The 27,987-nt window shown below is 36.6% G+C and overlaps 1 protein-coding gene across 4 annotated transcripts; it reads right to left on the reverse strand.

Moving 5' to 3' along the window:
* Window positions 1-52: 52 nt before the first annotated feature.
* On the reverse strand, window positions 53-27,976 carry LOC147480409 (sm-like protein LSM8). Of its 4 annotated transcripts, none has more exons than XM_086577230.1 (5): window positions 27,868-27,976; window positions 6,685-6,725; window positions 771-845; window positions 522-574; window positions 53-402 (listed from the first exon to the last, which is right to left on the reverse strand). In XM_086577230.1, the coding sequence occupies exons 1-5, from the start codon at window positions 27,905-27,907 to the stop codon at window positions 312-314; spliced, it is 300 nt and encodes a 99-aa protein (XP_086433356.1). In that variant the 5' UTR covers window positions 27,908-27,976; the 3' UTR covers window positions 53-311. The 4 variants fall into 4 exon arrangements, 3 of the variants coding, with proteins under 3 accessions (XP_086433356.1, XP_086433357.1, XP_086433358.1); XM_086577231.1 differs by lacking the exon at window positions 27,868-27,976 and adding an exon at window positions 6,970-7,052; XM_086577232.1 differs by lacking the exons at window positions 6,685-6,725; window positions 27,868-27,976 and adding exons at window positions 1,216-1,315; window positions 1,997-2,110.
* Between the last annotated feature and the right edge of the window lie 11 nt (window positions 27,977-27,987).

A 27,987-nucleotide genomic window follows, 5' to 3' on the forward strand; every position in this document is an offset into this window, starting at 1 on the left:
TGAAATGTTCGTACCGCTCAAGGTTGAGCATCCATTGCCAAAGTCTCAACACTTTATCTCCATAGTACGGCTCACAAATTAATTTCATTATTACAGGGTTCAATGTACAACAACATGACACTAATCTGCAGAGTTCCCATTCTAAATCAACTAAACAAGAATTAAGAATAAAGATAGCAACATCAAGATGACGAAATAACAATTTCATCCACCATTCCATCTCCATACAGAATATATCAAATCGAAATATATCAATAACCTACTACAATCTTACAAAATTAAGTCTAACACCCAAAATTTAGTTCCTTGAATCAATGAATTATTGGCTTGAGAGGATGTTCTCTTAGTTGAGATAGGTCCAGATTTGAGTCGAGCTCTTCATCCACTTCGCCAACAATACTTCTGCAAATGCCAACAAAACAACATAAGTTCTTTGTTTTTTCGAAGATTAACAACATAAGTGGAAGAGATAGAGTAAAAGTACAGTTTGACTGAATTCCGAATAAGTAATAGATGCATACATGTTATCACCCCTTATGATGTAAAATCCTAATACAAGTTGTTTGACACCTTCCTGTACATAAGAAAGAACAGACAAAACTGTGAGCTACCAAGAACAATGGAAGACCTTGTCGACTCAAACACAAGTCAGCCAGTCAGGCATTCAAGAAATCAACAGGGTAATGAATGACTTCGGATGAAGCCATTAAACAAAAGACCCAATCTGTAACTCATTGAAGTATGAAACTTTATAAAGGAACTGGACTAACCTTTGTGGAGAAAACACGTTCATGAGACTCATCAAGAATAATGTTTGTTGCTTGGTCAAAACCTTTCAGCACTCCCTGCATATAGACGGCACTAGTAAAGCACTATCACAAGTATTTTTATACAAAGCCTTACTCCAGCTTAGTTTTACTTATCACTATATTGCACCCATCATTTGCTATAATGGAAATTTGTTCTGCACACGAAAAAACAGGAAGTTAAAAAAGATGGTTGTGTGCATGTGTACATAAGCATGTCCAAGTAGTTTGTGTCAAAAGAACCATTAATAGAATAAAGCATCAATGGGATTTTATAACTGAAATCATGTATAGCGACCAATCTTGTTAAATTAATACAATCATGGAAATCTATCACTAACCGCACATATAAAGAAGATACTCCAGTCAAGCAATGAATAGGAATGGTGGGAGTTTACTTACGATTTACCATAGACTCAAGTCCAGGGCCGCCACCTATCATTGGGAACTTAGGTATACAGAGATAAGAGTTGTTCACAACGATGGCTGTCGCACCTTAACAAATTTCACTGCAGGAAAAATTAAGTCGAATGTTAAGGGGGTTGCAAATATAAAACCTCTCCATAATAGAAGCAAATAAGTCTATGACTTTACCAAAACACCATCAATAAAACAGTCAAAACTCAAAACCATTATAACTAAAGGAAAATGCTCATGCTGTCAAAAGACTATTAAAGTTACAGAACTAGAAACACATAATAAAAAAGTCCCAAAGGGAAAATACAGCCTCTAAACATTTAGTATCAATGTATCATCAACCAGAAGTTTCTATATTCTTTACTTTTGTCATCTGATATTTTTTGTCGAGTCGAGTCAAACATCATATACTATTATGTATTAACGGTGCTAAAACTTTTAATCAGCAAATGTATCTATTTTAAAAAAAGAAGAAAATATTAGTAAACCCTAATTTAACCTAATCCAACCTTCAGTTAAATTCATTTCAATAATACACAAGAAAGTAAGATTCAGATTAATCAACAACCCGAACATAGAAATGGAAAACTATGGAAAAGGCGAGAAAACAACATTCCATGAGAGTTGACTTATTTAACAAAAGTCAAAATAGATATATTTGAGAAAATAAACATAAAACCCTAAACAAAATTATGCAAAATTTAAAGTATCGAAAACAACTGAAACATGAAAAAGAAATGAAATTTCAAATTGAGTTACAGTGAGTGACTTACCTGTTAATCACACGAACTAAAAAGTAAATAGCGAATGATCGAGCAAGGAGCCAAGTTACAATGTAGAGAAAAGGAAAAGAAGATGAATTTGTGTAGTGTAGGGCCTTTGGTTTAAAACCCGTTGGGGTTTTGGGAGGGTGCTTGAAATTACAAACATATCCCTAGTAATGATGGACGTTGGACCTTTTCAGTTTGGGGCTTCCCATGTGACAGATCGAGGCCCATTTACAATTTGGACTAACGTACGATTGAATTGGGCCCATAATTTCATAGCAATATATCTAGTTCCAGTTTTATTTATTTTTCATTTATTTGCAATCTTGTTTTTTAAGAGTTAATTAGACAAAACCCCCCCAATTTATATACCAGTTTAGACTAAACCTCCTATTGTTTAAATCATTAAACTTAAACACCCAAAATGGTTAGACATTTCAATTATTTTCAAGATTACCCTTATTTGACCCTTCCATCTTCTTCCCTAGTCACTCGTCCTCCCTAATGGCCCAACCTCAACTTGACTCCACAAAACAATCACAACCAGTAGCGGAGCCAGGAAATTCATCCAGGTAGGGCACCACATAATGACTACTAAATAATGCTTCAAAAAAAATAAACAACAAAAAATAAAAATAAAAATAAAAATCGACAAGATTAGAAGAATGAGCATAGATTGTTTATTTAGTAAGAATATAAACGCAAAAAATATCAATTCACATACCTCCAATAACATAATAATTTTCAGAATTGCCCTCGGCGAGTAGAAGGATGCCCTAAAGCTGAACGACCCATCTTTTGGAAGCGTTGATGGATTGCTTCATCATCAACACAATCAACAATGTCTTTTTCAGTGTATGTAACCAAACAATCATTCAGCCAACCATCTCCCATTCGGTTGCGCAATCAGTTTTTATGATGTGCATAGCAGAAAATGCTCTCTCCACAGTAGTAGTAGCAACAAGCAAGATTAATGACAATGTCATCAGCAAAAACACTAACAGATAGACGATACTTTTCTTTGTCTCTACCATCTTCCTAACAAGATCACTGACTCCATTTAATTCTGAAAATCCATGACTAGAGTGCATATCGATAATATAGTTATCTAGCTGATCATGAAGTATCATAAGAGTTTCAGGGGAAAAATCACTCAGATAAAATTCAGCATGACGTATCAAACCTTTCTTATCAAATGCAACAAACAAATTACTTGGATTCAAGCATGCTACACAAAGAAGCAGTTATGTATTCACTTTATCAAACCGACTGTTTAACTCAAAAAGCTGCCAGTTTATACATTTGTAGAATAAACCCACACGATAATAATGAAGGTCTGCTGCCTCTTCAGCATTACGTCGAGATCGCCCACTTGCTACAAACTTGTCTTCCATGTTAGGGATGGTGGTGATATTCTTAGTGCAAAAAGAATATTCGTCGATTATAAGAAGATCCCATCCGTCATCTCTCATAGTTTGCAATCATTGTTTGGACACTTTAACAAGTGTCATTGCATTGACAATGTCTTGATCACTTCTTTCCAATGCTTTTGACAAATCATTAGTAATTCCAATAATCTTTTTCATCAAATGTAATAAGAAAATGAAATCAAAAGATTGCAATGATACCAGTAAAGCAAATGATTCTCCTCTTTGTTCTGGATTTAGACCATCTTCCACCACACACTCAAGAACTTCAATAACTGAAGGAAAAAGGACAAGAAAGCGGACAAGAGTAGCATAATGCGACCCCCAACGTGTGTCTCCATCACATTTCAAACTAATCTCTTGATTGAGACCCTGTCCAGGAGGAAGTTCACCATTTTCTACTGCTTCAAGAACTTTTGTATTGTGGTTATCCATAAGAATTTCTCGACGTTTGCACGAGGCTGCACAAGTATTCACGGCAATAGAAACCAATTTAAAGAACAAAGCAACATGGGTAATGTTTTTAGCAACAACAACCAATGTCAACTGAAGTTGATGGGCAAAGCAATGAACATAAAAAGCAGATCCATTTTCATTCATGATGACGGCTTTAAGACCGTTGAACTAACCTTGCTTATTACTAGCTCTATCATAACCTTAACCACGCAATCTTGATATACATAATCCTTGTTTGCTGAAAAGTGAATCAAGAGCTACTTTGAGTGATAAGGCACTAGTATCTTCAACGTGCACAATGCCAAGAAAACGTTTAACCAAACATCCATCTTTCTTTACAAAGCGCAAAACAACAGCCATTTTCTCTTTAATTGATATGTCTCGAGATTCATCAACCAAAACTAAGAAAAAAGAATCTACAAGCTCTTTAAGGATGGCGTTTGTAGTTTCTACTGCAGTTGAATTGACAATATCTCTCTGAATATCAGGCAAAGTCAAACAGAGATTCCCAGGAGAATTTCTTATCGCATCCTTAATGACATCATTGTGATTCTCTGCAAATTTCAACATCCCTAGAAAGTTCCCTGGATTACGTAAGGTAGGGGATTCATCATGACCTCTGAAGGCTAATCCTTGTTGTAAAAGAAGTCGAGAACAATCAACCACTGCTTGCAAATGAATTCTGTATGCACTTCGAACCTTGTCTGATTGTCTAGATAAAAGAGTTCGAACTTGTTGCTTCTGATTTAGTAAACTTTCCCTTGCCTATATGCATGATTGTGAGCACTATTAGGCCCCCCAACATGACTTTGTAATGCGACCTTTCTATTTTTCCAATTTTTAAATCCTCTGATTACAAAGGAATCTCCCCCTCCTGCCTCCCCGTGGTCCGGTTGAAAAAGATAACAATGTGAGCAAAAAATAGCATCATCATGTATGTTATACTCTAAGCAGTCACCACCTCATTGAACCAGAAGCATTGAATTTTTGTAGTTTATTGTATATAGGTGTTAATGGAAACTTGTGCTCACGGGGCTGAAAAGCACCCTTTAGTAGATATGATCGACGAACAAACTCTTGCTCATTAGGAGGATAATCTAAAATTCGAGGACGTAACCCCAGATCGACAGGAAGATTTGTATGATCATTTTCCACACGGTTTTGCTTTAACGTAGGTTGCACTTGATTAGGGGGAGTATCTTCTACTTCTACAACCACAGGTGATTGATCAAGAATAGGCTTCCTTATGAGGAATTTCTCCATATCTACACAAAAATCAATTACATATCACTATAACAAAAATTATTTATTCCTTAAAGGCTAACCGAATATAGACGAAACGTGTATGTTATCAATCAATTAGAAAGGTGGAAACATGTTTTTCAACCAACATCTACAGAATTGTATTATTTGTTCATAAGAAAATACTAAAACATAAGTAAGAAATGAAAAATACAAAACATACCGAAGTGAAAATTAGTTGGTTCTGACTTCTGAAATTATGAGTGCAATAATGGATTGATGGTTAATTAATATTGGTTGGTAACGAGAAGTTCTGAGTTCTAAGACAGAGAGAGAATGAGAGATCGAGAGAGAGGTGTTGTTATTTGACCCCAAACATGCAATTTAAGACTGGACCCTCACTAGAAAGAAGGTATCTCCCCAAAACTGGAATTACTAAACAACAACCATGGACCCCAACTGATTTGGAGGGAATCGAAACTGAGAGAGAAGGAGAGACTCGAGAGAGAGATGTGTATTTGTGGGATTGTGGTTGGGTTGCTCAAATAACAACACTACTAATTTTTTTTGAGTCCAAAGTTGAGGGGGGCGGGGGCAAGCCGTACCTGGTCCATTAATAGATCCGCCACTGATCACAACCAAAATCTCATAACTCCAACACCAATAACATTATCATTTTTAAGTAAACCCAATGATACTCAATTTCAATCTCCAAATACTCAATTTTTCTAATTGTATCAAAAGGGAAAATAATGAGTAGAAGGGTTCATAATATAGTTTGAATAGTTTACCATGTAGGTATCATTTCCAATTCTTTATATTTGGATTATAATTTTGTATAGATTTATGGTAGTAATGTAGGAAAAAAATGAAGTAGGAGAGTGATCGAGAAGAAAAATAATAGGGGCAGTTTTAGAATTAAGTAAAACTTCAATCAGAATGAGCAATTATAAATCAAATAATTTAAACAATAGGAGTCTAATTAACCCCCTTTTTAATTACAAACCAACGAAAAAAATTTGCCTTTGTCGTGCGAAATTGGTGGCAAGAAAAAATTTATGGTGTTAAAATAACATGCAATCATGATATAAACTATTTACTTACTCATTGTTACACGTGAGTGACGTATAATTGTACAATTACACTGTTATCACTGGACATTTACATGTTATCGCCCCTTATGATGTACAATCCTAATACAAGTTGTTGGACACCTTCCTGTACATAAGAAAGAACAGACAAAACTGTGAGCTACCAAGACCAATGGAAGACCTTGTCGACTCAAACACAAGTTAGCCAGTCAAGCACTCAAGAAACTAACAGGGTAATGAATGACTTCTGATGAAGCCATTAAACAAAAGACCCAATCTATAACTCATTGAAGTATGAAACTTTCTAAAGGAACTGGACGAACCTTTGTGGAGTAAACACGTTCATGAGACTCATCAAGAATAATGTTTGTTGCTTGGTCAAAACCTTTCAAAGACTCCCATCGCATACGACGACACTAATAAAGAACTATCACAAGTCTTTTTATACAAAGCCTAACTCTAGCTTAGTTTTACTTACCACTATATTGCGCCCATCATTTGTTATAATGGAAATTTGTTCTGCACACGAAAAAATAGGAAGTTAAAAATGATGGTTGTGTGCATGTGTACATAAGCATGTCCAAGTAGTTTGTGTCAAAAGAACCATTAATAGAATAAAGCATCAGTGGGATTTTATAACTGAAATCATGTATAGTGACCAATCATATTCAATTAATACAATCATGGAAATCTATAACTAAACGCACATATAAAGAAGATACTCCAGTCAAGCAATGAATAGGAAAGGTGGGAGTTTACTTACGATCTACCACAGACTCAAGTCCAGGGCCACCACTTGTCATTGGGAACTCAGGTATGCAGAGACAAGAGTTGTTCACAACAATGGCTGTCGCGCGCACCTTAACAAATTTCACTACAGGAAAAATTAAGTCGAATGTTAAAGGGGTTGCAAATATAAAACCTCTCCACAATAGAAGCAAATAAGTCTATGACTTTACCAAAACACCATCAATAAAACAGTCAAAACTCTAAACCATAATAACTAAAGGAAAAAGCTCATGCTGTCAAAAGACTATTAAAGTTACAGAACTAGAAACACATAATAAAAAAGTCCCAAAGGGAAAATACAGCCTCTGAACATTTAGTATCAATGTATCATCAACCAGAAGTTTCTATATTCTTTACTTTTTTCATCTGATATTTTTTATCGAGTTGAGTCAAACATCATATACTATTATGTATTAACGGTGCTAAAACGTTTAATCAGCAAATGTATCTATTTTAAAAGAAGAAGAAAATATTAGTAAACCCTAATTTAACCTAATCCAACCTTCAGTTAAATTCATTTCAATAATACACAAGAAAGGAAGATTCAGATTAATCAACAACCCGAACCCAGAGATGGAAAACTATGGAAAAGGCGAGAAAACAACATTCCACGAAAGTTGACTTACTTACCAAAAGTCAAAATAGATATATTTGAGAAAATAAACATAAAACCCTAAACAAAATTATACAAAATTTAAAGTATCGAAAACAACTGAAACATGAAAAAGAAACGAAATTTCAAATTGAGTTATAATGAGTGACTTACTTGTTAATCACACGAACTAAAAAGTAAATAGCGAACGATCGAGCAAGGAGCCAAGTTACAATGTAGAGAAAAGGAAAAGAAGATGAATTTGTGTAGTGTAGGGCCTTGGGTTTAAAACCCATTGGGGTTTTGGGAGGGTGCTTGAAATTGCAAACATATACCTAGTAACGATGGACGTTGGACCTTTTCAGTTTGGGGATTTCTATGTGACAGAAGGCCATTTACAATTTGGACTAACGTACGATTGAATTGGGCCCATAATTTCATAGCAATATATCTAGTTCCAGTTTTATTTATTTTTCATTTATTTGCAATCTTGTTTTTTAAGAGTTAATTCGATAATACCCCCCTGATAAGAGCCCAAAACTGTAGTTTTAACCCCTTAACAATAATACTTTTAGACCAATTATGCGAATAATAAATAAGAGTTAATGATGATTACGTGTTTTTATATATTTCAGGCTTTGAAGTCAATTATATGCAGAAATACGCCACTTTGGCTATATATAGGAGCAAGGGTTGGTTGCTAAGAAGTTCTGTGATTAAAGGCCAAGATTCAAGGAGAAAAAGCCTTTAAAAAGCCAGGTCAAAGCTGAAAAGTCAAAGTCAACGCGGGCAGAAACAGCACACAAAAGTCAGCAGAACTTCCAAAGACCATATCTTTGGGCTCAGACCTCGGAATTGGGCCTACCTTATGTCAAAACTACCGTCTCGGAAAGATCTTTCCAATGGTCCAAGGGTTGACCCAATCAGAGGAGCAAAAGTGGACGAAAAGTTTGCTGAAGTCAAATCCGACTAGAAAAGGGTCTGTGGACTGAAGAAATTGGGCTTTGGGCTCGATTTTCCGGTCCAAAACATGGCTCTTCAGCCCATGCACGAAAATGTGGATTTGGTCTCCTCCATTTCCACACACAAGACTTAGCTCTTAAAAGATAAGGAGGTTAGATAACAAGTAGCCATTAGAGAATAATCTAGATCTAGTTTTGTGTTTTATTCCATTAATTAATTAGCTTTTTATTATCTTGTTTTAATTTAGATTATTGAATGATTGTTAATTCTTTATTAGATTAATAAAAATAGTTAGTTCTTCATAATTTCAATTTTTGTTATTTATAATTACTTAGATCTAATTTCGATTCTTAGTTGTTAATCATTCCTTAGTTTTTAAGTTAGATCTGAATTATTGTTTAGATTAAATTAGTAAATTTACAATCTTTATATGATGTCTTGTTTAATTTCATTAGGAAATGATAGTTTTATGAATCAAGGCTAAACCTCCATTAGAGGGGTTTCATGAAGCCTTGATGAAAACTTGATTATGTAGTGTAGAATCATTGTAAGAGTCTATTCCACTCTAGAAGGTAGTTGATTCGCCATGAGAATGGGTAGAACTTCCTCACATGTTAGTCATTAGTTGGTAGAGATTGTCATGAATGATTAGGGATTAGAACAACCAATTCTTATCGTAAGAACGTAAGAATTTGATTACAACAAACTATGCTAGTTTATTAAGTTGGATTCAAGGTGGAATCAAATTCCCCTAATTCTTTATCTAGATTCAAACCTTAGTATTCCGTAGCATTTCGTAGTTGAATCATTATAGTTAGTATCTTGTTATTTGAATTCACATCGTAGTATAAATTCCACACCATTACTCTCACTAACTTTGGCTAGGACTGATAATATAAAGAAAACTTTGAATGCTAAAGAACTAGGAGTGGAACGAATCTTTTACTCCACTCTATTTGATCGATTCGAAAGTAGAAATTTTTTATAACACACACGAAATTAGTTTTAGTTCTACTTGCGTTTGAATTTCATCATTTATTCGTGAGTAGAATTTTATATTCATTTTTTTGTTTATCAAATGGTGTCGCTGCCATCTTTGTTCCCTTTAGTATTATTTTCTTTAGAATTGTTAGTCTTCCAAAGTCCCAAAACCCACACACCCTTGTTTGATTCTAACTGTGGCTGTCCGTTTCAGCATTGAAATTTTTCCTCACAGAATTACCCGGAGCGCGACCCACGCCCTAGGCAGCCTAAATTGGAGCGCCACCCGCGCCCAAACGCCTGGAACTCCAATTTTTAGCTGAGCGCGACCCGCGCCTTGCCATGGCAAAACTCGAGCGCCCTCTGTGCTGAAGCGCCTGGACCTTGAGTTTTTGCCTAAGCGCGACCCGCGCCCTACCAAGGCTAAGTTCGAGCGCCCCCCGCACCCAAATGCCTAGAACTCCAGCTCGACCTGAGCGCGACTCGTGCCCTACTTAGGCCTATTCTGAGTGCGGCCTGTGCCCTCTGCTGAAACAGCCCGATTTCCACAGGTTTGTTTCAACTTCCATTTCTTCAAGGTTTTCAGTGTTCTAATTTGTTATATACACTGAGCACGCATATACAAGATGTTATTCATAAGCGAAGCAAGGAGGCATTCAGGTACTTCTTTCTTCAAACACCTCGCATCCCCTGTTAGAGGTTCATACTAGCATATCATGATTGTTTGGAGTGTTGTCATGTTTAATTAAGATTGGTCTTTACCTTGTATGAGATTAAGGTCAAGCCGAAGAAAAACGCCTAACCTAATCAGCCGGCAACGTCAACAAACACGCCTTTCTAGTATACCATTCACTACATATCTAGCTAGCATACCACACACCACACCTGAAATAATGGCTGAAGAAAGAGAGTCTCCTCTCTCTAACTTTTACAAAGCCTTGAACGATAGCCCTAAATCTTGCATCGTTCTATCAGACCCAGTGGGGGATTTCCGAATCCCCCCAAATATATTTAATTTGCTACCCGTTTTTCATGGGTTAGACCATAAAAAGCCTTATCAGCATATGCGTAGGATTGACCAAGTCCTTACTACATTCCACCATCCTACGGTTGGTGCTGAACAAATTAAACTGAGGGTATTTCCCTTCACTTTAGCGAGATAAAGGCGCTCTTGGTTAACTACCCAAGCCTAATTAAATGGGACTCGTGGGCTAAACTTGTTCAACTATTTATGGAACATTTTTACCCACCACTGAAGACCGATGAAATGCTTTCCAAGATTCATTTCTTTCGACAAAATCCTCATTAATTATTTTCAGAGGCTTGGAATCGTTTCACTGATTTTCTTATAGAGTGTCCACACCATAACCTAGTGAAAGACACGTTAGTTCGTGCCTTTTTCAAAGAACTTCTACACCACCATAAAGAAGTCCTTGACATAATGAATGGGGGTAGTTTCTTAAGTAAGGGAGCCTCAGAGGCTTATAAATTTTTAGAATATCAAACTAAGAGTAATAATAACTGGGGGGTAGTGATGATATCTCCCATTCCGCTAGTTCTTCTACAACAGTAAAGGCCGCCGGTATGTTTGAGATGAAACCCGATCCTGAACTTAAAAATTTAATCGAATCTCTCATTAAAATGGTAGAGGCTATTTGTGTTCAACAAAAGCCTATTCCCATCATGAATGTCAACACCAATCCATGTAATTTCTGTTTGAGTCGTGAGCATCCAGACTCCTATTGTCCTCTCGCTTATGAACAACAAACATCACAACAAGATAACGTTTGCTCAATTAATAGTTATCCTATTCCTAACGCCCCTTGGAGACAACACCCCAACTTCAGTTGGAGAAATAATCAACAAGTAACACCTCCAGAGTTTAATAATCAAAATGTTAGGCAAGCAAACAATTATAACCAAGCTCCAACACGACAAGGACAAGGACAAGGACGAGTTTAGGGAAATTATAATAATTATAACAATAATAATTCTAATTCTAATAGAGGTATCGTTCCGGTTAATAATAATAACTATCACAACCCACCTATTAATAATCAACGTAACATAGTTCCTGTCACACAACCAGTAGCAAATCCTACTCCACAACCGGATCATTTCGATACCTTTATGCAATCTCAACAACAGATTTTACAAGCCATCGAACTTTCCTTACAGCAGTTAGCTCAAGAGAAACTACAACTCAAAGGTGTGTTTCCAGGTCAAGCAATAACTAATCCTAAAACAACAAACACAACCTTTGAGGTGAACGGTAATACTAGTACAGAAAATGCAAACGTAGGTGAGCTAAATGCCATCACCACTCTCCGTTCTGGGAGAGTGGTTGATAACAACGTAACTATGCCTATAGTTACCCCACAAGTAGTCCCTACACCGGAGATTAAACCAGATACCGAAATAGAAACTGATGAGCCTACCCTTGTAGAGGTACCAGTTAAACCACAACCTAAGAAATAGAAAGCAAAGGTTAGACATCCAGTTGATCCATACGCTAAATATAGAGAGAAACCACCGTTTCCCCAGAAATTAGCTATGTTAAACAGGGATACAAACTTTGACGAGATTAGGGAAATTTTTAAAAATCTAACGATAAACTTACCTTTTCTAGAAGCAATTAAAAAATTACCTCACCATGCTAAGTTTCTCAAAGAGTTGTGCACTAAAAGGCGTAAGACAAATATTCCTAAAGACGTCTTTTTTTTTAACTAAATAGTTTCCAACTTTAATGGAACACAATGGAATCGTTAAGTACAAGGACCCTGGTCGTCCCACTGTACAATACACCTTAGAAGATTCCCACACGGCGAGTGCTAACTTACTCCCGTATTATCTATACAAACAAATAGGTCTATAAGATATGCAACCTACTAAAATAACGTTGCATTTAGCGGATCAATCTATTAAATACCCTAAGGGTGTGGTTGAAAATGTGCTTGTTAAAGTCCAGGATTTCTACTATCCGACTGATTTTGTTATCCTCGATACATAAGTCGCTAACGACTCTGTTCCAATCATTTTAGGGCGACCTTTCTTGGCAACTACCAACGCGCTCATAAACAGCCGCAATGGTTCGATGTCCTTGTCTTTTGGCCATCGTTCTGTTGAGGTAAATGTTTTTAAAATGATGAAACAATTACCAGATTCGTCTATAGATTAGGAGGTTAGCATGATCGAGAGCTTAGCTCAAGATTATTTTAATAACAAGTTTCTAGAAAACCAAATGCATAAATTCCTATCTTTTGGAAGTTCAGAATTCGCCGATGACTCCTATTTAGACGAAGTCAACACCATCTTCGAGTCTACACCTATCGTAGACCCTTATGTTGCTCCATCTATAGAGTTTGAAGACATGCTGCCTAAGCAAGTATTCATTACTCAAGATGAGGACCCCCCCAGAAGCATTTATTGATATTCTTTCTACCCCGGTGCTTAAACCTCTTCCTCCTAAGTTAAAGTATATTCAACTTGATCCGGATGGTAGTCATCCGATAATAATATCTTCTCTATTATCTAAGGAGGAAGAGACACGTTTGATCAGGGTGATTAGGGAACATCGTTCTACGATTGGTTGGCCCCTAGCCGATATTAAGGGAATTAACCCTAATGTATGCACTCATTGTATCCATTTAGAGAATAACGCAAAGACTTCTTGCGAACCTAAGCATCGCTTGAACCCTAACATGAAAGAGGTGGTCAGGGAAGAGGTCTTACGGTTACTCGATGCGGGTATCATATACCCAATCTCTGATAGCGAATGGGTAATTCTCATTCATGTAATTTCTAAGAAATCAGGGATTACCATGGTATGTAATGCCAAGGGTGAATATGTTGTCACGCAAGGTCCTATAAAATGGAGGATCTGTATTGATTACAGACGTTTAAATGTCATGACACAAAATGATCATTTTCCTTTACCCTTTATAGATCAGATGCTTGAACGTCTAGTTGGTCATGCCTTTTATTGTTTTTTGGATGGCTACTATGGCTATTTCCAAATTATTATTGATATTGATGACCAAGAAAAGACTACCTTCATATGTCCTTTTGGAACATACGCCTATAAACGAATGCCTTTTGACCTTTGTAATGCTCCTGGTACCTTCCAGCGGTGTATGCTTTATATATTTAGTGACATGGTAGAGCGTTTCATGGAAGTATTCATGGATAATTTTTCTATCTATGGAGACTCTTTCACTGACTGCCTAACCTTGCCTAAAGTTTTGACACGATGTGAAGAGAAAGAGTCCGTTTTAAATTGGGAAAAATGTCATTTCATGGTGAAAAAAGGCATAGTACTAGGTCACATTGTATCTAGTGATGGCATCGAAGTAGATAAGGCCAAACTAGATAAGATAGCGACTCTACCTATACCACGGACTGTCCGTGATATTAGAGCCTTTCTAGGCCATGCAGGTTTTTATAGGCGCTTTATCAAAGATTTTTCAAAAATAGCTAGGTCGTTAACTAATCTGCTTTTAAAGGATGCCATTTTTTATTTTAAATTTAACTATAAATAGGCTTTTGAAACTTTAAAAGCCGCTTTAACTTATGCACCCATTATACAGCCTCTCGATTGGTCTAAACCTTTCGAACTTATGTGTGATGCTAGTGATTATGCAGTTAGTGCTGTCTTAGGACAGAAACTAGATAATAAGTCCACTGTTATTTATTATGCTAGTAAAACTCTAAACGATGCTCAAAGGAATTATACAACAACTGAAAAAGAATTATTACCTGTCGTTTATGCTTTAGATAAGTTTAGCCCTTATTTGGTTAGTTCTAAGACTCTAGTTTACCCGGACCATACAGCCCTTAGGTACCTTCTCGCAAAGAAGGATGCTGAGCAGAGATTAATCCAATGGATTCTTCTCCGGCAATAGTTCACATTAGAAATAAAGGACAAAAGAGGGGTCGAAAACGTAGTTACCGACCACTTATCTAGACTTACAAACGACGATGATAGTGATTCTGAGTCCATACCGGACTCTTTTCCTGATGAGCATCTATATGCTATTTTTTCCATACCATGGTATGCTGACATTGTGAATTATTTAGCATCTGATGTTATTCCTTATGATTGGTCAAGAAATGAACATAAGAAGTTCTTAGCCAGAGTTAAGCTATACTACTGGGATGAACCCTATCTTTTCAAGTATTGTGCCGATCAAATTATTCGTCGTTGTATTCCCCAATGGGAATATAATGAGGTTCTCTTATTCTGCCATGACAAAGAGTGTGGTGGCCATTTTAGTGGAATGAAAACAGCTGCTAAAATTCTTCAATGTGGGTTTTATTGGCCTACTCTCTTTAAAGATGCCCAAGTGCATTGCAAGACGTGTGTTTGTTGCCAACAACTTGGGTGAATCACGAAGCGTAATATGATGCCATTAAATCCAATCATGGTGGTAGAAATATTTGACGTATGGGGCATTGATTTCATGGGTCCTTTTCTAGTTTCCCATGGTTTCATTTATATTCTAGTTGCCGTGGACTACGTGTCTAAATGGATAGAGGTCATGGCTTGCCGTAGCAATGACCATAAGACAGTTGTGTTTTTTTGTTAAAGAGTATATTTTCTATCGCTTTGGCATTCCCAAAGCCATCATTAGTGATGGTGGAACACATTTTTGCAATAGAGTTGTTGCATCTCTCATGAAAAAGTATGGAGTTACACATAAGGTAGCAACTTTGAATCATCTACAAACTAGCGGACAAGTAGAAGTTTCTAATAAGGAAATCAAAAAGATTTTAGAAACAACTGTAAATCCTGATAGGAAAGACTGGTCAAAGCATCTATCTGATGCCTTATGGGCATATATGACTGCTTTCAAAACTCCTATAGGTATGTCTCCCTTTAGACTTGTATTTGGAAAACCTTGTCATTTGCCCGTTGAATTGGAGCACCATGCTATGTGGGCTATAAAAAGCCTTCAACTTCAATTTTGATGAGGCGGGTGTCAAGCGCAAGTTTCAATTGAATGAGCTTGAAGAAATCCTTAGCGATTCTTATGATCTTGTGAAGGATTATAAAACTAACATGAAACGTGTTCATGATAAGCAAATCTTGCGCAAAGAGTTTGTGGTAGGTCAAAAGGTCTTACTTTACAACTCCCTTCTACATATTTTTCTAGGGAAATTAAAAACCTGTTGGTCTGGTCCTTTTCTGGTTACTAAAGTCACCCCTCATGGGGCAATCACCTTGGTAAATCCCAAGGACAACAGTACGTTTTAAGTCAATGGCCAACGGTTGAAACATTTCCACGAGCTTTTGTCCCCTGATGTAAAGGAAGTCCTTTTACAGGACCCTATCTATGAGGGCTGACCTTCTCATTGGTGTACTTTCTTTCATTTTCATATATTGGTAAGTGCACCATTCAGGTAACTGGGCCCTCCCTATGGAGTGGGTGGCTGTAAGTACCGGATCCTAAGTCCACGGTTAACATAATTCACGTTTTCCACTCTTGCATGTTTTCTCGGATTTTGAGTCATGTTCCTCTATGGTGTGAATTATGCATTTATTGTTTTCTTGTTTTTCTTATATTAAATCTTATTCATAAAAAATAAAAAAAAATTGTTAAAATCACAAACATAGTAATTTAGAAAGTCTCGGGAATCTGACTTTAAAAGACCCACTTTTAAAAACAAATTTTCTAAACATTGTTGCCTAAAATTTGTTTGGGGGTGGGGTGTTCATTTTCTGTCCTAGATTGTTCAACTTTCCATTTGTATTGTTTAGGCCGTTTATTTGTATTTCGTTCGGGTTGACATTATCTATGAAATTAGAGTTCATTCGTTCGCATAACTTACGTCATGCACGCACTTTGAGGCATTTTCCATCTTCTTATATGTCATCCACGGTCAAAATAGAGTGTTTTATAGATCATTGGATTGGAAATTCTCTCTTGATCATTTCCATAGCTCATTCACAAAAATCAGACCGGTAACGAAGCGACAATTTTAGTTTGAAGTTACGCGAAAAATCGACAAAAATCGAAAAATCAAATTGGGCTTGGGGCCAAACTCGTGCGCACGTGCGTCCCTTTCCTTCAAACCAACAGTTCGCAATTTCCATCTTCCACCACCGCCATTAACAAGCTTTAAACCCTAACCAAATAAAATAAAATAAAAAAATAAAAAATAAAAAAAAAAAAAAACCTAAATACACCCACGCCCAAAGTTCAAATCAATTTCAAATCTTCTCCAAACCTTTTCCACACCAATTTCAAATAATTTAAACCACCGAAAACCACCAAAAATCCAAGAAATTGGAGCTGCCGCTCCACCACCATCGTTTTTCTAGTGAGGTTGTTTCACATTGTTTTCTACACCATATACAAACCCTCAAATCAGTTCAAAACTTCCAATGGCTCTAAGACGAAGAATTTTGCCGGAACAAGCTTTTACGACCGACCGCTTCACGCCGTTTTACGGTGACGAGATGATTAGGAGGAATTGGAATAGGTTGTGGTACTTGAAAAATGATTTCTACCACTCCGATTTAATAGAACAATTTTATAAGAAGAGAGAGTTGGATGGACATAAAATTTTCATGAAGGTGGCCGAGATGTGGAGAGAATTATCGAGAGAGAATTGAAGTTGGCTGAGATTGTAGGCATTACGCCTGCACGCCACCTCGAAGCCACCGTGCATGAATCCCAGTATACTGGAGTTCCTGCATTGATGAAAGGCACTCTCATGGAGGGTCAATACAATACGAATTCTCATTGTGCTCGACAGTCATCTCTGCGAACCAACCAACTGGCTGTAGTTCAGTGGATTGGTAAGAACGTCATTGGGAAGGAGAAAGTGAGCGACATCGGTTTGACATATCTGCACGTTATCTGGATATTGCAAGAGAAGAGGTATGAATTCTGTATCCTCGAGTTTTTGATAAATATGATTAGAGGAGTTGGGAAGAGTATTGCACCATTTCCTGCTTTAATTATGAAGATAATGTTGTCTTGGGAGAAACCAAGAACTGAGAGGACTATGTTGAAATTGCATTCAAATGAAACTATTTATACATAGTGCATCCAAAAGACTTGGATGTTGCCGGAGGATAGAGTGGTTGATTCGGATGAGAAAACGGAGGACATGACATGTTTGGATGAAGATGCCTTGGAGACGTGTACATCTGATTTAGAACGCATGTCAGTGTTGCATACTGGTATGCGTTGCATTTATGCTATTTGTGAAGATGTATGGGATAGGCAGATTATAATTCGAAATAAACAAAAGAACCTTCAGACAAGTTTTGAAAACCTTGAAAAGGGTCAGGATGATCTCTTGTATAACATAGGGACACTCCTTCAGCGTCACGATCCACATTATAAAGAGTTGAAGTCAAAGATGAAGCAGCAATGGAAGCACAATGCTAGTTCCAAGTAGAGATTCTACGACGCATGCCACCCCTGGAGGTTTTTGTTTTAGATGAGTCTGAGAGGCATGAGCATCATTGTCAAAGGACGGATGGCTCGGGCCCATCTTCATCCCAAGCCCAATCTGCATCTCAAGGTCCATCTTCATCACGTGGCTAGGTTTTCGAAAAATATATTGTTTCGATGTTATTTAGTTATTTTTATTGTTTTTATTAGTTCAGATATTAAGTTTTTTTAATTCAGTAGTTAAATTTGAATCCGGTAGTTAATTGTATTTGAATTTTAATTTTAATATAATTTGGTTTTGTTTTCAAATTGTGCTTTGATTTTATTGTTAATCCCACCTTCCCGAATTGTTTGGGGGTGGTATTATTTAGTCTAGCATGATTTTTATATGATCCAAAATTTATTATATAATTTTGCGATGATTGTTGGGAATATTGCCGATATGGGCATGGCTATGAATAGATATTGTGGTAGGATGAAATCTCGATGAGTTAGGCAGTTTCTATCTTAAATTCAACCTAAAAGATATTAGGTTTGTTTTGGAATAGAGAATATGGGTTGTTTCCGTTTTCGGTTTCGGAAATATTTTGTTTCCGGCAATTGCCTTAAAACTTTTTGGCAACTTACCGATTCGTTTTGGAAGCTCAAAACCTATATAAACTTCCTTCATTCTACACTCACAACCCACACTACATCTCACTTTCATCTCTCACCTTTCACTTCCACGTTTAGCATTTTTCTTCTCCATTTTAGAAACTCAGCAGCTCGGAGCACGCCTGCGCCCCAGTGGAGGACCTACGCCCTAGGCACTGTCAGTCAAAATTCTTCATAGCACGACCCGCGCCCTACCAAGCCCAAACTTGAGCGCGACCTGCCCCCAAAACACTAGAATTCTAACTTTCATCCTGAACGCGACCCGCGCCCATCCCAGCCAAAAAGTGAGCGCGCCCTGCGCCTAAGAGCCTGGAACTCGAAATTCACCAAGGCACACCCTGCGCCATGACCCCCGTGGGCACGAAAAATTCCAATTTTTTGTGGGTTGTTCCAGGATCATTTGCAGCTGTTCCAGCGAGTAGTTTGGTGATGACATTCCCTCGTATCATACTGGAACAATCTTTTGAAGACTTGTTCCAAAGTGACACCTATGGTGCGTTGTTTCGCGAAGTGATCATTCTAGCAGGCTGGGAGCCGCTATTGGTAAGTCCTGATGAACTTTATTCTCCTGCACTTACATCTTATTTTTATGATAATTGTAAGTTCTTTGATAGACCAGATGGAGAACAAGTGTTCTCCATCACCATTGAGGATGAACCAATGGAAATTTCCAGGTTCTTGCTAGCCTTTGTTCTTGGACTTGCTATGCCCGCTGAAAAACAAGACTCATGGGCCTATTTGGTAGATAATATGTACATGTATAACTGTAAGGATTTGCATGAGAATTATGGGGCAGAAATCTTTAGGATAGAGGACCAAGGGGATTATAATGTCGCCCTTGGTAGCCTGTCTATGAACGTAGGCACTATTATGTTTTAGATCATGCTAAACATTAGAGGGGAATGGCGTTATTCTTCTGTGAATGATGAAACTTGTGATATTTTCCTTGCTTTAGCTGGGGGACGTACACTCTACGATATTCCCCAGACCCTAATGTCTAGCTTAGCCCGAGCCCATAGCAAGAGGCATAAGTACCTTTTTATGCCTGTTTTAATTTGTCGTATTATGCTATGTTTCTTCCCTATTTTTTGTGCCCGTTTCACGGATTGGATTGGGGTTGACATTGTGAGACCCACCAATTGTATTATTCGATCGTTCTGTGCAATGACTTGGCAACAGTGGAGGATACAACCTCATCAGGTTGCACCTTATACCACATCCAACCAAGTGGCGCTTGACAGGTTAGCTATAGTAGACGATAAGTGGCGTGAAGCCTGACAAATTACCATGGCATGGCAGGACGCGAAGGAACCTCATTTCTTTATTGAATGGAATGAGGATGACGACTAAACGAGAGTTAAGGTTAGTTTTTATTTCAGTTAGTGTTTGCTTAAGTCCCAAGCAATTTGATTCTCATTAACCCCATAACGGGTGGAACTCTTATAGAGTTGAGTCAGTTTTTATTTTCTATATTAGTATGTTTTAACCTTATTTTGTAGATGTTCCAGAATTTCACGTGTTTCAATGGTATTTCTCTACCCTATTTATTTAAATACTTTGAGGACAAAGCATGCTTCTTGTTTGGGGGGGGCATAGAAACACGTGTAATTAAGGTATCTGTTAGGATATAGATATGTACAGTATGCACTTGTTTTCTAGTAAAAATTCAAAAAAATTAAAAATATAAATAAAAAGTTTATGCTATACACTTAAGAATATTGGTATTGTTTCCCTTCTCTAGGCCCTTGGTAATCTAGAAATCTCACGTAGCTTTTGCATTAGAATAGTTTTTAGAAACTTAGATTAATATGTAGATAATAATATTTGCATCTTTCTATAAATATATTGCATGAGTATCTATGATTATTTGGCATTAAGTTTCTGAAATCTAGGCTAGAGTACTTATTTTACAAATTCTGTGAGAATATAGCTTAAAGCCTTATATGAGTGAAACGTTAGAGAAATGACACAAGGGAGAAGTAAAATCCGGATAGAGAAATCACACATCCACTTTCTTGATCACTATATCATATCTTAAGCGAGAATTTAGGCCCTCTTTGGATCGATATAGCCAGAAATTCAAACCTATGAATTATTTTTTGCTAGTCGCCTCTCTGAGCCTTTTTTTAACCTTTCATAAACCGCAAATCCTTTACCCTCTTATAAAACAAACAAACAAACAAAAAAAAAACAACCTACCCATTCTTTGAATGAGTCTGAGAATAGAGATGAAGAATAGAAAAGAGAAAGACCTTTGAAATCAAGAATTTGTTAGTCGCTTCAAATAAGAAAAGAAAGTTTCCATCTAAATAAAAAAAAAAATAAAGAGTTAGAACTCCAAAAATAGAATCAAAGGAGTCAAAAGCCAAAGAAAAAAAAATATGGCTAAGGATGGAAACAAAGTGTAGAAGTAAAAGTAAAGAATAAGGTTTTCTTTAGTTACTTAATATGAAGACTCTATTATCTCAGACTTGTCCTTTTTGAATATCCATTTCCTTTCTTCTTAAACCATCTCCTAATCCCCGCAACACCTAATAAAGACCTCTAGCTTAATTAGGAATAGGTTAGTGTGATAGTAAGTGGCAGATGTGTTTGATCGACTCTGGCTTCCTTGTGTGTCATTGAGATTGTAAGGTAAAGTGTGCCCACTGCACACTGGAGTAGCGAAACTTGAGCGGAAAAATCAAAGTGGTTTTTGTCTTGACATTTATGTGAGGACCTACTTAAGGACGTTATTCTGAGTTTTCATAAACGGACCTGCTAGTGCATTTCATAGTATTACTCATTGTATATATGTTTATTCGTAGATGATTGATTATTATGCATATATTAGCTAAGGTTTCGACTTGATTATTCTGTATTCAATGCTAGTGAAATGTATAAATAATTGAGGCATAAATAAGGAAGCAATAGTTTTATTTCTTAGTCGTTGTAGTATAGATGAAGTTTGTGAGTACCTTCACTGGAAAACTCTCACGAGGCTATAACTCGCCCACTAGGGAATTCCTAGTGGTTTAAGGTCTTGTTGCATATGGTCAATGCAATCGCACTCGACGAAACGAGATTAGTTAGAACTCCATTTTTGGTCACTTTTGCTAGTTTCTCATATTTGCTTGAGGACAAGCAAAATGCTGTTTGGGGGTGGTTTGATAAGAGCCTAAAACTGTAGTTTTAACCCCTTAACAGTAATACTTTTAGACCAATTATACGAGTAATAAATAAGTGTTAATGTTGATTACGTGTTTTTATGTATTTCAGGCTTTGAAGTCAATTATGTGTAGAAATGCGCCACTTTGGCGAGATAAAGGAGCAAGGGTTGGTTGGTAAGAAGTTCTGTGATTAAAGGACAAGATTCAAGGAGAAAAATCCTTTAAAAAGCCCGATCAAAGCTGAAAAGTCAAAGTCAACGCGGGCAGAAACCGCACACAAAAGTCAATACAATTTCCGAAGACTGTATCTTTGGGCTCAGACCTCGGAATTGGGTCTACCTTATGTCAAAACGACCGACTCGAAAAGAGCTTTTCCAATGGTCCAAGCCTTGACCCAACAGAGGAGCATAAATGGACGAAAAGTCTGTTGAATTCAAATTCGACTGGAAAGGGGTCTGTGGACTAAAGAAATTTGGTTTTGGGCTCGATTTTCCGGCCCAAAATATGGCTCCTCAGCCCATACACGAAAATGTGGATCTGGTCTCCTCCATTTCCACACACAAGACTTAGCTCTTAAAGGATAAAGAGGTTAGATAGCAAGTAGCCATTAGAGAATAATCTAGATCTAGTTTTGAGTTTTATTCCATTAATTAATTATCTTTTTTTATCTTGTTTTAATTTAGATTATTAAATGATTGTTAATTCATTATTAGATTAATAAAAATAGTTAGTTCTTCATAATTTAAGTTTTTGTTATTTAAAATTACTTAGATCTAATTTTGATTCTTAGTTGTTAATCATTCCTTAGTTGTTAAGTTAGATTTGAATTATTGTTTAGATTAAATTAGTAAATTTACAATCTTTATATGATGTCTTGTTTAATTTCATTGGGAAATGATAGTTTTATGAATCAATGCTAAACCTCCATTAGAGGGGTTTGATGAAAACTTGATTGTGTAGTGTAGAATCGTTGTAAGAGTCTATTCCACTCTAGAAGGTAGTTGATTCACCATGAGAATGGGTAGAACTTCCTCACATGCTAGTCATTAGTTGGTAGAGATTGTCATGAATGATTAGGGATTTGAACAACCAATTCTTATCGTAAGAACGTAAAAATTTGATTACAACAAACTATGCTAGTTTATTAAGTTGGATTCAAGGTGGAATCAAATTCCCCTAATTCTTTATCTAGATTCAAACCTTAGTATTCCGTAGCATTTCGTAGTCGAATCATTATAGTTAGTATCTTGTTATTTGAATTCACATCGTAATATAAATTCCACACCATTACTCTCACTAACTTTGGCTAGGACTGATAATATAAAGAAAACTTTAAATGTTAAAGAACTAGGAGTAGAATGAATCTTTTACTCCACTCTATTCGATAGATTCGAGAGTAGAAATCTTTGATAAATTAGTACAAGTTCAGTTTTAGTTTTACTTGCATTTAGTTTCATCGCTTATTTGTGAGTAGAACTAATCTTTTTACGTTTATCACCCCCCAAATTATATACCAGTTTAGACGAAACCTCCTATTGTTTAAATCATTAAACTTAAACACCCAAATTGGTTAGACATTTCAATTATTTTCAAGATTACCCTTATTTGACCCTTCCATCTTCTTCCCTAGTCACTCGCCCTCCCTAATGGCCCAACCTCAACTTCACTCCACAAAACAATCACAACCAGTGGCGGAGCCAGCAAATTCATCCAGGTAGGGCACCACATAATGACTACTAAATAATACTTCATTAAAAAAAACGAAAAAAAACAATTGACAAGATTAGAAGAATGAGCATAGATTGTTTATTTAGTAAGAATATAAACTGCAAAAATATCAATTCACATACCTCCAATATCATAATAATTTTCACAATTGCCCTCGGCGAGTAGAAAGATGCCCTGAAGCTGAATGACCCATCTTTTGGAAGCGTTGAAGGATTGTTTCATCATCAACACAATAAAAAATGTCTTTTTCAGTGTATGCAACCAAACAATCATTTACCCAACCATTTCCCATTCGGTTGCGCAATCGGTTTTTTATGATGTGCATAGCAGAAAATGCTCTCTCCACAGTAGCAGTAGCAACAGGCAAGATTAATGACAATGTCATCAGCAAAAACACTAACAGATAGACGATACTTTTCTTTGTCTCTACCATCTTCCTAACAAGATCACTGACTCCATTTAATTCTGAAAATCCATTACTAGAGCGCACATCGATAATATAGTTATCTAGCTGATCATGAAGTATCATAAGAGTTTCAGGGGAAAAATCACTCGGATAAAATTCAGCAAGACGTATCAAACCTTTCTTATCAAAAGCAACAAATAAATTACTTGGATTCAAGAATGCTACACAAAGAAGCAGTTCTGTATTCACTTTATCAAACCGACTGTTTAACTCAAGAAGCTGCCAGTCTATACATTTGTAGAATAAACCCACACGATAATAATGAAGGTTTGTTGTCTCTTCAGTATTACGTCGAGATCGCCCTCTTGCTACAAACTTGTATTCCATGTTAGGGATGGTGATGATATTCTTAGTGCAAAAAGAAGATTCCTCGATTATAAGAAGATCCCATCCGTCATCTCTCATAGTTTGCAATCATTGTTTGGAAACTTTAACAAGTGTCATTGCGTTGACAATGTCTTGATCACTTCTTTGCAATGCTTTTGACAAATCATTAGTAATTCCAAGAATCTTTTTCATCAAATGTAATAAGAAAATGAAATCAAAAGATTGCAATGATATCAATAAAGCAGATGATTCTCCTCTTTGTTCTGGATTTAGACCATCTTCCACCACACGCTCAAGAACTTCAATAACTGAAGGAAAAAGGACAAGAAAGCGGACAAGAGTAGCACAATGTGATCCCCAACATGTGTCACCATCACGTTTCAAACTAATCTCTTGATTGAAACCTTGTTCAATATGAAGTTCACCATTTTCTACTGCTTCAAGAGCTTTTGTATTATGGCTATCCATAAGAAGTTCTCGACGTTTGCACGAGGCTGCACAAGTATTCATGGCACTAGAAACTAAGTTAAAGAACAAAGCAACATAGGTAATATTTTTAGCAACAACAACCAATGCCAACTGAAGTTGATGGGCAATGCAATGAACATAAAAAGCAAATCCGTTTTCCTTCATGATGAGGGTTTTAAGACCGTTGAACTTACCTTGCATATTACTAGCTCCGTCATAACCATGACCACGCAATCTTGATATACATAATCCTTGTTTGCTGAAAAGTGAATCAAGAGCTACTTTGAGTGATAAGGCCCTAGTATCTTCAATGTGCACAATGCCAAGAAAACGTTCAACCAAACATCTATCTTTCTTTACAAAGCGCAAAACAACAGCCATTTGCTCTTTAATTGATATGTCTCAAGATTCATCAACCAAAACTGAGAAAAAAGAATCTCCAAGCTCTTTAAGGATGGCGTTTGTAGTTTCTACTGGAGCTGAATTGACAATATCTCTCTGAATATCAGGCAAAGTCAAACAGAGATTCCCAGGAGAATTTTTTATCGCATCCTTAATGACATAATTGTGATTCTCTGCAAATTTCAACATCCCTAGAAAGCTCCCTGGATTACTTGAGGTAGGGGATTCATCATGACCTCTGAAGGCTAATCCTTGTCGTAAATGAAATCGAGAACAATCAACCACTGTTTGCAAATGAATTCTGTATGCACTTCGAACCTTGTCTGACTGTCTAGATAAAAGAGTTCGAAATTGTTGCTTCTGATTTCGTAAAGCTTGCCCTTGCCTATATGCATGATTGTCACCACTATTAGGCCTCCCAACATGACTTTGTAGTGCGACCTTTCTGTTTTTCCAATTTTTAAATCCTCTGACTACAAAGGAATCTCCTCCTCCTTGCTCCCCGTGGTCCGGTCGAAAAAGATAACAATGTAAGCAAAAAACAACATCATCATGTATGCTATACTCTAACCAGTCACCACCTCATTAAACCAGGAAGCATTGAATTTTCGTAGTTTATTGTATATAGGTGTTAATGGAAACGTGTGCTCACGGGGCTGAAAAAGACCCTTTAGTAGATATGGTCAACGAACAAACTCTTGCTCATGAGGAGGATAATCTGAAATTTGAAAACGTAACCCCAGATCGGCAGGAAGATTTGTATGATCATTCTCCACACGGTTTCGCTTTAGCGTACGTTGCACTTGATTAGGGGGAGTATCTTCTACTACTATAACCACAGGTGATTGATCGAGAATAGGCTTCCTTATGAGGAATTTCTCCATTTCTACACAAAAATCAATTACATATCACTATAACAAAAATTATTTATTCCTTAAAGGCTAACCGAATTTAGACGAAACGTGTATGTTATCAATCAATTAGAAAGGTGGAAACATGTTTTTCAACAAATATCCACAGAATTGTATTATTTGTTCATAAGAAAATAATAAAACATAAGTAAGAAATGAAAAATACATAACATACCGAAGTGAAAATTAGTTGGTTCTAACATCTGAAATTCTGAGTGCAATAATGGATTGATGGTTAATTAATATTGGTTGGTAACGAGAAGTTCTGAGTTCTGAGACGGAGAGAGAATGAGAGATCGAGAGAGAGGTGTTGTTATTTGACCCAAACATGCAATTTAAGACTGGACCCTCGCTAGAAAGAAGGTATCTCCCCAAAACTGGAATTACTAAACAACAACCATGGACCCCAACTGATTTGGAGGGAATCGAAACTGATTTGGAGAGAATTGAAACTGATTTGGAGGGAATCAAAACTGAGAGAGAAGGAGAGACTCTAGAGAGAGATGTGTATTTGTGGGCTTGTGGTCGGTTGCTCAAATAACAACACTGCTAATTTTTTTTTAGTCCAAAGTTGAAGGGGGGGGATCAGGCCGTACCTGGTCCATTAATAGATCCGCCACTGATCACAACCCAAATCTCATAACTCCAACACCAATAACAATATCATTTTTAAGTAAACCCAATGATACTCAATTTCAATCTCCAAATACTCAATTTTTCTAATTGTATCAGAAGGGAAAATAATGAGTAGAAAGGTTCACGATATAGTTTGAATAGTTTACCATGTAGGTATCATTTCCAATTCTTTATATTTGGATTATAATTTTGTATAGATATATGGTAGTAATGTAGGAAAAAAATGAAGTAGCAGAGTCATCGAGAAAAAAAAAATAGGGGCCGTTTTAGAATTAAGTAAAACTTCAATCAGAATGAGTATTTATAAATCTAATAATTTAAACAATAGGAGTCTAATTAACCCCTTTTTTAATTACAACCCAACCAAAAAACTTTTGCCTTAGTCGTGCGAAATTGGTGGCAAGAAACAATTTACGGTGTTAAAATAACATGCAATCATGATATAAACTATTTACTTACTCACTGTTACACGTGAGTGACATATAATTGTACAATTACACTGTTATCACTGGATATTTACTTGTTATCGTGTATCCTAATACAAGTTGTTGGACACCTTCTTGTACATAAGAAAGAACAGACAAAACTGCGAGCTACCAAGAACAATGGAAGACCTTGTCGACTCAAACACAAGTCACCCACCGCCTCAAGAAACTAACAGGGTAATGAATGACTTCTGATGAAGCCATTAAACAAAAGACCCAATATGTAACTCATTGAAGTATGAAACTTTCTAAAGGAACTAGACAAACCATTGTAGAGTAAACACGTTCATGAGACTCACCAAGAATAATGTTTGTTGCTTGGTCAAAATCTTTCAGCACTCCCTGCATACAGGCGACACTAGTAAAGCACTATCACAAGTCTTTTTATACAAAGCCTAACTCCAACTTAGTTTTACATACGACTATATTGTGCCCATCATTTGTTATAATGGAAATCTGTTCTGCACACGAAAAAACAGGAAGTTAAAAATGATGGTTGTGTGCATGTGTACATAAGCATGTCCAAGTAGTTTGTGTCAAAAGAACCATTAATAGAATAAAGCATCAGTGGGATTTTACAACTAAAATCATGTATAGCGACCAATCCTATTCAATTAATACAATCATGGAAATCTATCACTTATCGTACATATAAAGAAGATACTCCAGTCATGCAATAAATAGGAAAGGTGGGAGTTTACTTACGATCTACCAAAGACTCAAGTCCAGGGTCACCACTTGTCATTGGGAACTCAGGTATACAGAGACAAGAGTTGTTCACAACGATGGCTGTCGCACCTTAACAAATTTCACTGCAAGAAAAAT

This window comes from Coptis chinensis, chromosome 8, assembly GCF_015680905.1.
Source record: "Coptis chinensis isolate HL-2020 chromosome 8, ASM1568090v1, whole genome shotgun sequence".
Classification (NCBI taxonomy): domain Eukaryota; kingdom Viridiplantae; phylum Streptophyta; class Magnoliopsida; order Ranunculales; family Ranunculaceae; genus Coptis; species Coptis chinensis.